At 35.5% G+C, this 15,661-nt stretch overlaps 1 protein-coding gene across 1 annotated transcript in view; it reads right to left on the bottom strand.

Annotated features, from left to right (window-relative positions):
- Nucleotides 1-15,661, bottom strand: part of Dhc98D (Dynein heavy chain at 89D) — a 138,157-nt gene that overhangs the window by 67,366 nt on the left and 55,130 nt on the right. The window contains exons 5-15 of the mRNA XM_089639143.1: nucleotides 14,466-14,705; nucleotides 12,258-12,448; nucleotides 9,942-10,140; nucleotides 8,352-8,599; nucleotides 7,585-7,729; nucleotides 6,849-7,035; nucleotides 5,489-5,632; nucleotides 4,621-4,706; nucleotides 4,055-4,190; nucleotides 3,549-3,791; nucleotides 3,059-3,228 (exon numbers count right to left, since the gene is read on the bottom strand). Of these exons, the coding sequence (XP_089495269.1) occupies nucleotides 3,059-3,228; nucleotides 3,549-3,791; nucleotides 4,055-4,190; nucleotides 4,621-4,706; nucleotides 5,489-5,632; nucleotides 6,849-7,035; nucleotides 7,585-7,729; nucleotides 8,352-8,599; nucleotides 9,942-10,140; nucleotides 12,258-12,448; nucleotides 14,466-14,705 (1,989 nt within the window). The remainder of the gene's footprint in view (nucleotides 1-3,058; nucleotides 3,229-3,548; nucleotides 3,792-4,054; nucleotides 4,191-4,620; nucleotides 4,707-5,488; nucleotides 5,633-6,848; nucleotides 7,036-7,584; nucleotides 7,730-8,351; nucleotides 8,600-9,941; nucleotides 10,141-12,257; nucleotides 12,449-14,465; nucleotides 14,706-15,661) is intronic.

The following is a 15,661-nucleotide window of genomic DNA, read 5'->3' as shown; positions in this document are numbered from 1 at the left end:
AACTTATTAATTAAATATTAATTTATGCAAGTTATTAATATTTATTATTTTTAATATTAATATTGAAATAAGCTCATACGATTTCATTATAAATATGAATTGGTGGTAAATTTTTGTGTTGATATTTATTATCAACAACAAAAAAATTTCCACCAAATCGACTCCAAATGTAATGTAGATTCACCCATTTCCCGTTTGTACAGACACCTTGTAAAATATGCATAAGCTTTATTAATGACGTTGAGAATTTATTCCAAATTTGTGATTACTCACCTGAACTACAATTTAAGTCGATGAAGGCTGTAAAACTGTTTTTGTCCCAAGAAAAGATTAAACGAAACAAATTTAGTGGAAAAGATGGTTGGAAAAAGTAGTAAATGTACAATGAACAAAATATTTTGTCATAAAGCTTTTGTCTGCCATACGCTTTCAGCAAAAGATGTTAATGAGATATTCAGTGACACCTCTTCACTCTCAAATTATATTGTCATAAAGCATTTGTCTACCATACACTTTTAGTAAAAGATCTTACTGAGATATTCAGTGACACCTCTTCACTCTCAAAAGATATTGTCTTAAAGCTTTTATCTGCCATACACTTTCAGCAAAACAACTTACTGAGATATTCAGTGACACCTCTTCACTCTCAAAAGATATTGTCTTAAAGCTTTTATCTGCCATACACTTTCAGCAAAACAACTTACTGAGATATTCAGTGACACCTCTTCACTCTCAAAAGATATTGTCTTAAAGCTTTTGTCTGCCGTACACTTTCAGCAAAACAACTTACTGAGATATTCAGTGACACCTCTTCACTCTCAAAAGCTTAAAGCTTTTATCTGCCATACACTTTCAGCAAAACAACTTACTGAGATATTCAGTGACACCTCTTCGCTCTCAAAAGATATTGTCTTAAAGCTTTTGTCTGCCATACACTTTCAGCAAAACAACTTACTGAGATATTCAGTGACACCTCTTCACTCTCAAAAGATATTGTCTTAAAGCTTTTATCTGCCATACACTTTCAGCAAAACAACTTACTGAGATATTCAGTGACACCTCTTCACTCTCAAAAGATATTGTCTTAAAGCTTTTGTCTGCCATACACTTTCAGCAAAACAACTAACTGAGATATTCAGTGACACCTCTTCACTCTCAATAGATATTGTCTTAAAGCTTTTATCTGCCATACACTTTCAGCAAAACAACTTACTGAGATATTCAGTGACACCTCTTCGCTCTCAAAAGCTTAAAGCTTTTATCTGCCATACACTTTCAGCAAAACAACTTACTGAGATATTCAGTGACACCTCTTCACTCTCAAAAGATATTGTCTTAAAGATTTGTCTGCCATACACTTTCAGCAAAACAACTTACTGAGATATTCAGTGACACCTCTTCACTCTCAAAAGATATTGTCTTAAAGCTTTTATCTGCCATACACTTTCAGCAAAACAACTTACTGAGATATTCAGTGACACCTCTTCGCTCTCAAAAGCTTAAAGCTTTTATCTGCCATACACTTTCAGCAAAACAACTTAGTGACACCTCTTCGCTCTCAAAAGATATTGTCTTAAAGCTTTTGTCTGCCATACACTTTCAGCAAAACAACTTACTGAGATATTCAGTGACACCTCTTCACTCAGTTGCCAGTTACCATTGTCGTTACCGTTACTACCAATGTTACCATACCCGTTACCATTTTTTCTACCGCTACTGTTACAGCTATCGCAACCATTACTGTTATCACTTCTGTTAGCTCTACTGTCGCAGTTTATTACAGTTATTACAACCACTACTGTTACAACTTTTTTTATTTAGTTATAATTACATTTTTATACTTAGTATGAACCTTTTAACAACTTATTTCTATGACATTAACATTTCCCTTACTGTGCTAAAAAAATCCACGCGTTCCGGTGCTGTGTAGTCAATACACATCTCAAAATAAGCGATTTAATATCGGAAAAATATGAATTTTCATAGCTAATAGATTATGTTTATTATATTTTATATCAAACGTGATAATAATTGTAATTTAATTGCTGAAAACATGAAAAAACCATCGGCAAATGCTAAAGAAACGTGCGAGGGGTCCACATCTAACGACGATTCTCGGGCGACTGGCTAGCGGCTGGGAGCTGGCACAAACACAGCTGTGCGGTCGTAGGTATCGATGGTCTAAATCAAAATACTACTGCAGACGTGTGGATGCCTCATGTTACCGCATAGCGAATCAAAGCGGGAAATCAATAGCGTGTCATTTCCTCGCACACTCTTCGCGAATTAATATCACACGGTTGATTGTATTGGTGTATTTGTTCCCGATTTTTAATGGAATTTGAAAACTATGTAAAATATTATTATTTAATTCAGTGCATAAATGTATAACGGAGGAATACCTAAAATCTGAACCCAGAATTTATTATATTTATAGAGTTATTAAAGTTATTAGAAGCAATGTGTAGTAAATACACACCACAGATAAGGAAAGATTAAGGAAACTTTACAACACATCTTAAAATTATTCTTTGTAGTATTTAGGCATAACCAACGAAAAGCAAAAAAAGCTTCTGTTAATTTAATAACAGTTATCACAACCACTACTCCGACAGTTACCACAGCCACTACTGTTACCACAACCACACAGTTACCACACCACCACAACCACTACTGTTACCACAACCACACAGTTACCACACCACCACAACCACTACTGTTACCACAAACACAGTTACCACACCACCATAACCACTACTGTTACCACAACCATAAAGTTACCACACCACCACAACCACTACTGTTAACACAACCATACAGTTACCACACCACCACAACCACTACTGTTACCACCACCACTGTTACCATTTCTGTTACCGCTACTGCTACCGATACTACAAACAACTACAACTACACTTATTACCAATAACATTTCCGTTAACACTACAATTACTGCTACCGTTACAGTTACCACTACCAAATAAAGACACACATTTAACAAGAGATAGTTTACAATAATAATGCAATCCGGAAATAGTGGATTAATGATTTAGGTCACCTTGCAAGGATATCTCAGTGTATCATCCAGCTTTCCAGTTTTAGGATCAATCTCAGGATCCGGCACCAGTAGAGGAAACAGATTGAACTTTCCCATTTCATCTATCTTGTCTCCAATCTCAGTGTTTATCATACCAATGTGAACATGTATACACATCATGTAATTCATTTCTAAAAAAAAAAATCTTACTAATGAAACAAATAAATTATTTTCAATTACATTGCTTCGCTGAGAACTCACTAACTAGAGTGGAAGATATTCTAAGTATCACCCTGGCGAAAGACATTTTCAGAATTACAACCTTGTTTCAAATGGTTCACCTTCCTTTTCCCTGTCTCATTCCCCTCACCCACTACCTTCAGTCTCACAACATACCCCAATTGAGGATGCCATAGTTCCACTGGCTACAGACAGTTGGGAGCAGTTGGGACACTTGAGCGGTATTCACAAAAGACATTAGACAGTTTGACGAGACTATTAGACTACTCACTGACTTGACAGTTGTTTATGAAGGTGGCGATGTCCAGCGAGGACCATGAGATGCGCTCCAGGCCTGGCTGCAGGCGCTGTTCCACAACGCTGAGGTGGCTGCGCACCAGCTGCTGTACCGAGGGGCCCATGTCGTCCTGCATTGCGTTGTACTGGTTGATCACGCCATTCAGCAGTTCCAGCTCGTAGTACAGCCGGTCCTTCTGCATGGCGCACTCTTTGATGGTGTCCGGCAAGCAGAACCCTACAAATTATTAAAACTTAATTGTGAGCTTGTATTATGTATAGAGTATGAGAAATGTCTAGTTCAGACTGTTGTGTTGTGTGTGATCGTGTATTCGCCGCCATCTAGTTCAGACTGTTATGTTGTGTGTGATCGTGTATCCGCCGCCAAATTAAGCAACCAAATGTTCCATTTGTGTGATGTATTATTCTGTAATGATTGTTTTTCTTCAATCTATCTCCTGAGCATTTTTTAATAGCTATATTATTAAAGAAGCCACTTACCTAAAAACTCCATGACCTCTGCTTCAGCTATAGCTTGAAACATTCCTTTCTTGAAGCTAGATGCGTATTTGAGGTTATAATCGAACATCAAACGTCCTTCGATTACATCGTGCCACAGCAAGGGCTGCAATTGCACCTGAAACACATAAGTAACGACATAAGTCTCATTGCACATAGAATCCTATTTCAGCCACAATATTTGGCATTGATAAGAAACCGCTTAGAAGCTTTTAAACCAGCCGCAGTGATGCGATATCTCTCCTAGAACTAAAGCTGCAGATAACCAGCATTCCTGATATAAATGCTGTTGGAAACAGCCATGGGCAAATATCCAACTCTCGCATGTAGAGGTATTGTAATTTTTTTTCTTCTCAGCATCGTACATAGTGTGTATAGTGGTATACATATATACATAGTGGTGTCCTCAGGCCCTCATACCTGTAATCTACTCTCGAGAAAGCTACGCACTAAGCTAAAGTAAAGTAGCCGTATAACTGCAAGGTTGGTCAATTTACTTTGAATTATGAATGATACAGCAAATATTCTAAACAATAAGACAAACAAACCTTATTGCCACCTCGCACTTCGTGGGAGCTGGGCAAATCTTTGACTTTGGTGTTGGATCTGTTTAATTTCTTCTTTTCAATTAAGCCTGTAAAGATAATATAAATCAATTTACATTATTTAAGTAAAGATTCAATGAAATCTTGATTGATCATTTCTCAAATCTTTTTCCCACGTGTCATTTATTTATTTCAGTTTAATTTCTTGTTTGTTATCACTCATTAAGGAGAATTTGAACAATTCATCAAATTTCAACGTTCATTTTCAGGTTCTGTAAAAGTCCTGTTACCATATCATTATAGGCTAGTAGCTTGACAGAACTGAAATAATAACAGAACTTGAAAAAATCTTTCACAGAACTTGAAAATTAACTTTGAAATTTGAAGAATTGTTCAAATTCTCCGAAACAACCGGTCCTTAGAGTTTGTGTCGAAGGTCCCCTTCAAAAACAATAGATAGAGGTTTCACTGTATATTAAGTTAAAATATTATTTTTTACTTCTTTTGCATGGTGTTCACTTAACTAGGTCCAGACTAGATAGGGACACAATACATAATGATTAAATTAAATAATAAATTCTTTTCATGATCTTTACACTCTCTGAAAAAATATGTTAAATTATTATTTACACGCGTTTCTCCGCCTTTTTAACACGAGCATTTGCTCTAAATGTCACATATGTATCACAATGTACTGTAATGTATTAAAAAAAAAAAAAACTTAATGTAATGTAATAACATGCAATTGTAAATTTAATATTAAATAAAGAAAAAATATTTTTTTTAGCTAGGATAGGTTAGGTTAGGTGAAAATGAGTTAGATTGTGTTAGGTTTGATACAGTTATCACATTGAAAAAGGAGCCCACTTACTTCTTCGATGGGCTTGCTGCTGAAGTTGGTATATATCCTCCGGCTGTACCGAAGTGTCGGACATCCTAGCTAATTTCCTTCTCTCCGCAGCATACTGCTCCCCTGCCTCTGTTAAATGCACGGATGAGGGCTTTTCCGGCTTTTCTACAAACAACAAAAATTTACTATGTAAGTTGGAATTGCTGGTTTGCGAATAACTAACTCATTCGAAAATAGACCAACATTCGGAATTCAACCTATAAAAAGACATTTATTGATCAAATGCTTTCAACCATCCCCACCCCCTTCTCTTTCCTGACTTCCATCATTCTACAATTAAGAATGTATTAGTTTTACTAGCAGCTCTGGGCAGTTTGAACTTCGGTGTGGTTAACATAAAAATTCCAATGTGTCAAAAGTCAAAATGTAACGGAACATTCCCCGGAATTGCTAGAAACTCTAATCGATTTATCTGCATCGTAACATTGAGAAACAGCCACCCCACCCTCACCCCCCTGCTCAGCCGCTAATTGTCTTCTAGTACAGTTTCTCCTTTAAAATGTCCAAATGGACAAAGTTTCATTCGTTGAATTTCCCAATGGACCATTTTGGGTTTTGTCAGGACTTTTCTGCTGGACACTGATGCGTTGATTCCTACCCACGTGTGACTGCCAAAAGTTGGTAACTTACAAATATATGTTTTGGATTTAATCAAAGGGTGTAGCAAAATTTTAAAAACAAAACCTAAAAGTTTGTATTTATACAGCTATTATCCTGACTCGAAAATGAGAATTTGTATTGCACATTACCAAAATTTCGAACCCAAGTCTTGCATTTGTACATTACAAGTGTGCGTGCTGTGCTGCTGATTTTAGATTTGTTTGTGCTTAAAGCTTTGATCATCGATTAATTAGTTGATTTCGAACAATTCTTAAAATTTTAAAGTTAATTTTTAAGTTTTGTGAAAGTTCTTTTCAAGTTCTATTATTATTTCAGTTCTGTCAAGTAACTGGCCTATAATGATATACATACTAACATAACTTGAATAGGACATTCACAGAACTCGCAAATGAACTTAGAAATTTTATAAATAGTTCAAATTCTATGAAACAACCCGTCTTTGGTATCGTTTTAGTGAATGACGACCATTCAGAATCAGAGCTTTACTTGAAATGACTTTGGCTGAATTTGATGACCAGATCTGAACTGGTTAACCTTCCTCTGCCATATCTCCCGCCCCTTCCTAAACCCTACAGCTACACGACATACCCCTATTGGGGATGCCGTAGTTCCACTAGCTCCAGACCGTCGGGAGCAGTTGGGACTCACACTACTGGGTGTGGTTCCTATTCAGATAAAAAAATTAAATTTTATAATTTACCTTCTACAACAGGTTTATTAAACACAACTTTAAGTATTTTCCTCTGCATTCCACTTTTAACAATCTGCAAAGCTTCCTTCAGCCAAGCATTGTAGGTTGTATCTTCATAGGTCTTCATCTCCTTCATTAGAGTGGTGTACATGGCAAAGGATTTCTCTTTCTGCTCTGATCCATCCAATTCTTTGGTCTACAAATTAGAATAACAAAGAGTTATGGTACAGATTTGAGATGTAAAAAAAAAGAATAATAGAAATGAATTTCCATAATCGACAACTTTGAAAAACAAGGTTCCATCTAAATATTATGCGATAATGATTTCTAAAGTAGCCCTCTCTATAGCCGATTGTGCTGTGTCATTCAGATGAAACCTTGCTATTCACATACTTGATTGATGTGTGGGATCGCATTATATTTTCTGCATAAAGTATATTACTTATCTACTTTAACGACTTACACTTATATCCAAACGAAAGCTAACGCTTCTATGCAAGAGTAATTTTACCTGTCTGAATATGTTATAGCTTTTTCTTAGTTTATTGGACAATATTCTGCACCAAAATATGGCTCCAGATTTCGGAGGATGGTTATATAAGAGTGGAGGATCGTCACACTTGTTCTGCGAAATAAAAAAAAAACATGTCACATATACCTACATTGATATCTATTAAAGTATTGAACCCCCACAGTATAACATAATACATACTTTGTCCCGTTAAGTGCCAGGTAAATAACTTACGTGAAAGAGGTTGCCAATCTGTTCAATTTCGTTGGCAAACTGGTTCATGACCAGATCATACTTTGTCAGAAGCAGCACATGGAGGGATTTAAGAGTCTTCAGCTTCACGAATCTTAGAAGCATCTCCAGGGCTTCTTCAGATGACCTGAACAAATTGTTAAGTGGTATCAATACACAATTCAAATTCTCTAAATACTAAACGGCCCCCAACAAACATAATAAATGCTAATAAAAAGTAATCCAAAGAAGTGAGGCTAGATGTCCACAAAAGAGTGCTGATACCAACATTGGCAGAGGAAGGATGAAATACTGAATGCTGTAAAAATGAGATAGCTATGGCGTATGTGTTGTAAAACCATGACTGTGTTACAAATGAGAATCCAGAAAGAAAGATGGACTTAAACGCAATCAATAATATCAAGAAAGAGATGCAATGATGATTTGGCCAAGTGGAGCGAATGAACAATGAAAGGAGTGTTAGGAAAATATATGACATGAAAGTGAATGGTATAAAAAGTCAGGAACATCCGATGAAGACATGACACAGTCAAGTGAACCAAATACTGGAATTGAGTCATGTCAAAAGTCAGAATTTAGAAAGAGAAGGGAATGTTTGAGATGTTATACGAAGACGAATGAAACAAGGAGCGTGTGCCAAGACATAATCTTGTGTGGCAGTCCATCCTTTCTGCCTGTCCCTACCGAGAAATGGCGTGATGGTTAATTAGAAAAAAAAATTAAAACCTATGTGTAATAAATAAACTAGCCTCAGATTTTCAAAGCACTCATCTATAAACTTCTGAGCCTCTTTCTCCAGATGAGCCGACTCCTTGTCAACGTCTCCCATGATCACGTCCCAGTTCTCCTTGTTGTCGGGGATGTAGAGACTGAAGTCCACAGTGCGGATGGGGACTATGAGCTGGTTCACTCGGTCTATGACTCCGTCTATCCGTTGCTGGTCTCGGATGATGGACTTCAACTCGGCGCCCAAGATGTTTTTGAATTGTATCAGAATCTGAAAGTAGAGTTACGACGATGAGAACCTGTTTCACATATTACTCACTGACACCACTGCACGGGACTTGATGATGTGATGACTTTGTTGATCGGCATATAATACAGCAAATGTGATATAAAACAAATTGTTAAGGAGAAAGCAAAAACCACAACATGTATGCGGTTTTATATATAATTGATTAAAAAAATAACATTTAATTCCGTGGGCGAACCATACTCGGAAAAACTGACTATGAATCGCATGGCATTAACACATTCACTGCCAGGAGCTATTGTTAACATTAGAATTATATGTCAATGGGAGTGATTGGCTCTGAACCGGTTAAAATGAAAGAGTTTTAACTTATATGTCTTATGTACTTAGCTTTACGTAAAAGCTATGAAGTGAGATAAACATTAACATTTCATTTTATTTATTTACCGGATAAATCGACTTTTCTTACCAATGTTCGTGTCTACTTCTCGGTTCAAATCTCACGCCAATATCACCTGGCAGTCCCAAAATCGATTGGCATTAAAATATTACTTTTGGGAGATATTGTCACATTATAGCTTGTATTGCATGCGAACAAGGATATTCTTTTGCTTTCAGCAGGGCCGGCTTTGAGCCAAACGGCGCCTGGCGTTAAAACCAATAGACGCCTAGGTAGATAATCACTGTAATCAATTATATTCCGATGATTTTTATTTTTTTGTAGCGCCGTTTTTAACTCACGGGCGATGCGTTTGGACTGTTAGGTGTTAGGTACAATTATCAGCGCTTTGGCGCCCTGGAAATTCGGCACGGTGCAGTTGGCTGTTGACTGGTTTTCAGTTGCCATCATGGCTTGGGGGGAGAATATCTCATGGTAATACCATTCTGCCCGTTTATTTATTTATTTATTACCATCAACGAGCCACAGGAAGAGACAAATAAGTAATTTTGGGAAATAGCAAAGTCACGTGCAGGCACAGAATCAAAAATGAATAATTAGTAGGGACCTTAATATTTTGTGTTATTTTTCGACGGAATTCACAATATTTTTGGCGAAATTCGAGATATTTTTTGAGAACTTTTGGGAAAAGAAGTGTTATTTTGAAAAAAAAGTGATATTATTACTTTTTTTGGTACATATTTTGAATTAATGAAGCAAAATTGAAGAACCATTGAGAGTGCATAATGTCTTATTTTAAAATATCATGAAAATTGGCTGAAAATAGTGAATTTCGCGTTATTCTCGTGAAAATGTATAAATTCGCATTTTTGGCATAAAAATTCACCACTATCGCAAAAGCGAAAATTCCTGGCCTCTTACAATTAGTGATGACACAAGAATTAATAAAAATCATCAAGAAATAACCTCTGCAACTCTGGCCAAATCAGCGCAGACGCTAGCCAAGTAGTCTGTCCTCTGGAACAATTTAACCTTGTTAAACTCCCAGCGCGGCCCCTTCACATTCTCCTCAATCTTCTTCCTGGTCAGCATGTAATAACTCCTCCAGTTCTCTAGCATCTCCTGACCAGCTAGAGCCAGCTCCAGGACTTCGGCGTGGGGTTTACTGAAAGAAAATTCAATTTGATTGTTATTAGTGTTAATCATTTTCAATTGGCATACAATTGTTCAGCATATTTTCTTATATAAAACACATTAACACAAAACAATCTGTGTACAACGAGGGGAACTATAAACTATATTGCCACCCTATATATAAAGTCCATTCTCAAGCCTTAGAAAAGGTACAAAATAAATTTCTTCGGTACATCAATTTTAAAATGAATATTTCATCAAATTTATAAATTATAATAACTTATTGTAGAAAGCAATTACTTTGTGGTTTGACATATTTAATAAAATAAAATACTTTTTTGTTTTAAAACCACGATATTTATTAATTTAAGAACCGGTGTCATAGCACCGGTGCTAACATCTTACATAAAAACGGGCATGGTAACAGACTAAACAACTTAGAGGCTCTAGAAATTAAAAAAGCTGTAAAAACCAAAAGTCAGATACTTAATAATCAATTAGACATATCAAGTAGTCCAATATTAGGTCTGTTTCCAATAAACCCATAAAAAAATCCCAGTTCTCCTTACCTCCTTACCACCATGCCAGTTGATGCTTTGTTTCTCCCGATTTATTGATATAACCCATTAGTCTACATAATTATCTAGCGGTTTTTCCATTACTTGTGCACTTATGTTAATGTATTTTATGACCGTCTTTGTGTTGCTTATATTTGTATCATGTTGTCTCCCTCTATATTTTGTTATATATATTATACACACATTATGTACTTCTTGTTTAGTATTAATTTGTACTCTGATGATGCTTAAGTAAAGCGAAACCGGTCAGTTCTTAAATTAATAAATATTGTGGTTTTAAAACAAAAAAGTATTTTATTTTATATTATAATAACTTACGTACCGAAACCAGACTTCTCAAACTATCGGATAGAAGAGTTCTAACTGATATATTATTTTTATTCAAAATTATCAAATCTTTCATTGACAGCCCTGAATTATTGGAATTAATTTATATGAATGTACCTGTGAAGCAAAGACACTTTTAAATGTAACAATAACCTCAATACTAACTACTATATGTATTCACCAATACCAAGAATTCATTACCTTGCAAACATTGTGAGTTTCAAAAGGCAACTAATTTTAGACCTATTTGCTAGTTATTAAAATGTATTATTTATTGCTTTAAAAAAAGGTGTTGCTTTCACACTTTGATTTACTTCACCATATTATTGTCTAATTACCTTATGAGTAAATTATATTTAGCTATTTTATCCATGTACATGTTACACTTACAAACATATACTGTCAACTTACTATGTAAAAGCCCGATAGGGCGTATAAATAATAAATAAATAAATAAATATGGGTTAACAATTAGAGGCAAGTGAAGGAGAGGGCTGTAAGAAAGGATTAAAAAAGGAAATAAAGAACAAGCAATCCACTTTTGTCCGCTGAGTTTTTCGCTATTGCACCGGTGCACGGGAAATCAATGCTGCTAGTTCCTTCAATCTACTCTCAGTATGAACCTGGTGGAAGAACACCATTCAGAATTGAAACGTTAACATTAACACCACACAGGAGGCCCTGAGAAAAATAATTTCCCTGGACGTAAGTCATCTTTGGGGATGCTGTGTAATGGTTTTTTTTTTGAAAGAAAGGAATGAACATGGGTCTAAAAGATACCCTTGTTGTAGGAGGGAGGAAATACAGAGGCCGGCAAATCGTTCCATAGCCGAGCTGTCAAACTCAAGAACGAGTGGTAGAAATGACCCGTTCTAATGTGACAATTGTCAACCATGTACAAATGTTGGGCACGCGTTTGGCGTGTCTCTAGATAATGCACCGGGGTCGAAGGGATCAATGCTAGTTCCTCGGAGCATCTTCCATTGAAATACAAGTAGAACAAGGACAGCATTCCCACCTGACGCTTGTGCTCTAAAGATTGAAAACTTTAAGATAGGGGCTATCAGCCTATTAATTGACAGCCCGTTTCTGCAGAGTTATGGGTTTTTCAAGTGTTTTGGGGCTCCAGACCAGAGGTCGATACCGTGTATATATCGTACAACTTCAGCAGGCTCCATTGAAATATCAGAATAAAAAAAAATCACGTTTCGTCAAATAAATTTAAAAAAAAGGTGACACTCACTCAAAAACTGTGGCCACATTCAGGTATTTCTCAATCTTTGAGCATAGACAGTCGGCGATCCTCTCAAAGAGCGGTACCATGGTCTCGTCCCGGCAGTAGTACTTGGACAGCACCCACAGCATGTTCAGGCCGTCCATCAGCGGCGGGATGTTGTTGGAGATTGTCTTCAGATTGGAACCCTCAGAAACTATCTGCAACGGGATGTATCGAAGCAGTAATTAGTTATTCATTATTTGTAATTTTAAACCCATTGGGATATATTGGCCCTCATCCCAGAGTTAATTTTGTACTAAAAATTGGAAATTTGCATTGATATACTAAATGCAATGTAACTTTTAACTCTTGGTGTGCTGTAAAAACAAACTTAAAAATTATTATTTTTATATAAACAAAGCCTTACCAAAAAAATCACCTCACAGCCATTATTTAACTATGACATGTTATCATTGTTTATGGTATATTTATACCGTTGATATTAAATAAATAAATAAATTAAACGGTGTTTTTGTTACACATTGTATAAAGACTGTAAAAGTTTAGATTCGAGTTGGTTCTAATAAAAAAATCTTTATCTCTGTTTTTTTAAACTCTGCAACATTACATTTTGCATCTAGCAATAACTCCTCGCATGCGCGTTTTTAGATTATCTTACCGCAGTTTTGGAAGGTGACAGATATTTATATGTCTTCTTGTAATATCTTCATAACTCGTGTTTTTGTTCATGAAATGGTCAATTTACTATTATACATATTAGTATAATTCAATATATTCTCAGTAAATTGTATTTTCAATTTTTTTATAAAAAAGTGGGGCTAAACCACAGACATAGGAATTAATAGACGAGAAGATAATGGCGAGGGGTAAAATCAACTGTTGAAGAACGAAGGGAGTGAAGCTGACTGTGATTCGTCAATAAATCAATCTGACAGTAAATAGGCATCTCGCATTATAATATCACCATTTACTTCTTAAAAGTAAAATCTGCTTTTGAATGAATAGACATTTTTACATGGGAGCGCAAATTACTCGCCACGTTATGAACAAATTTGCGAAGTCCAAATTCGGCAAAAAAATTCGGTTCTATTTTCAGAGTCGAATATTTCGTTTAAGTATTTAGTTAAGACACTTTTATAAATGTTCATAATTTACTTCCCAGCAACCAACCAGCTTTGTGTTTCGCGTCCAGACGTTTCTCGATGTGATAGTAACAACTCATTCATATTATACGATGTGAATAATATTCAATAATATGAATAATATAATAATATGAAGCATATTATGCTTAAAATAATGCTTATATATGGAATTTAATACGACAATTGGGTTTATTCTCTTTTTCACATCTATTTTTACAAGTTTTCATAGTACAAGTCAACATTTTGCCGTGTTATTTCGTAAAATGAACCGATGATGCCTCGACCATAGTTCGCACAAGAATGATGACGTCACGTTTTCAAATTTCACTTGAGGCCATACGCGAGCACAGCCGGCTCCAATGGAACCGGTATGGGGAGTGGTGATAATACGCTTTTAATCACTTAGGGCAGGTCTACTAATATTCATATGTCTATGGGCTAAACGTTTACGCCAATATTCAAATTGAATTTCATGGTCTACATTTTATAAGACCTTCAATAAAGTGATGTTTGATATAACATAAATGCCTACTATACGTATTGGTAACCATCACTGTGGACGGAAGGGAGAGGAGGTGGTAACACAATCATTTCCCACGAGATTTTTGTCGCTAACTTTGGCAGCTTTGGCAGCTTAATGCAGCAAACAACTCAGTAATAACAACTTACACCCACTACGAAAAATTACTACATTGAGACATCTTTCATGATTCCTTTCTAACATAAAAAAACTAGCTTATTAAATTTCTTAACGTGACATATTTCAAAAATATTTTTACTTCATTTTTCAAAACTTCTACGTATTAACAGTCAATTACAATTCGTGAACATATTATAATTCTTGATTTCAATTTATTTTTTTCACTCCACACATTTTCTTCCTTTTATAACAATCTCAGGCGAAATTACGTAATGATATTTTATGGACGTACGTAATAGGTACTACGTACAACTATATAATAACGAAAAATATCCTAACTGTATCTTATTGTACTGTGTATGTCTTAATAAATAAATAAACTGGCTCCGGACATTGGGAAGCAGTTGGGGAGTTTGTAATTAAATAAATTACCTTAAAATATCTCATGAGCGTAGCCAAGAAATTGAAATTGTCCCGGACGCCCTTGAAGCGTTTCTTGAGCCTCTTAAAGTGGTGGAGGTGGTTCTCCAGCTTGGGCGAGTCAGCGAGTTTCAGCACTTCCAGTATCTTCCTGACGGGCGGCGCTTCCAGCTGCTGGGTCAGCTGGAACAGCTTGGTGTGCTGCATCTTCCAAAACTCGCACTCGTCCACCGGCGTTTCCACAATCATATACTGAAATAATAAACTATTTAATTGGCTGCACATAGCGCATTCCTGTTTTAGCTTGACAGTCTGGCATTTTGTCAATAAATTTGTTTGTGCATTCCGTTTCCGTTTTCAGATGGTGGCCATTTTAATGGCTCAGTAAAGATTATTTTTTCAAACATGAAATCGTAATGTTTATTTGGACTTTCTTATTCGCATTTTTTCTATATAACGGTACCTATCTGCCCGAAGAAAGTTTGAAAAAAGAATTTTCATTGAGATATTAACATTTCTTTGGATAATTTGTATAATTCCTTATTTGAAAAAATAAATGTAACATGAAATATCTGGTTTATAATTAAGTAGGAAGGTATTAAAGTACCTACTTACAAATCTTATGATTTGAGAGGAAATTTTGGTTTTGATTTATTAATGAGAGAAAATTAGTTACATACTTTTGGACATGATGTCTACTGTTCATGGAACTACTTCTAATTTAGTTATATACAGGGCATTAAGGCTTAAGTAAAAATGTAAATAATATTTTGTGCTCCGATGAAGTTTTTGGTGTTTTTTTTCAACATAAAACATTAAAAATTAGTAGTTATTGGACACTTAGGATTGAGTGACCAGCGACGACATGTGAAAGAATTTTTTGTTGTTTGGAAATGGAAAAAAACGCGAAAAAAGCATTGGATTAAAAAATTTCATTTTTTACTCTAAATAATGTCAGGAATCACCGGTTAAAGTAAGTCAAGTACGTCCCTCAACACCCTGTATAAACACTGACTTTTTTTTGTGTGTAGGAATTCTTCTGAGAGCTAGAAAACAACTGCAAGAAGCACACGAATGGTCGGCAAATCGTTTTGGTTGATCGAATTTGAATATTCAAAAAGTTTTTACAGTTGATCGAAAAGTTTTCCATTGTGTTCATTACAAATCAACATTTGAATTTTGTTTTCAGAAGTCGAATAATAAATGCT

This window comes from Hesperophylax consimilis, chromosome 13 (genome assembly GCF_061612785.1).
Source record: "Hesperophylax consimilis isolate HC1 chromosome 13, BYU_Hcon_1.0, whole genome shotgun sequence".
Classification (NCBI taxonomy): domain Eukaryota; kingdom Metazoa; phylum Arthropoda; class Insecta; order Trichoptera; family Limnephilidae; genus Hesperophylax; species Hesperophylax consimilis.
This window is presented reverse-complemented; position numbering and strand designations above follow the sequence as displayed.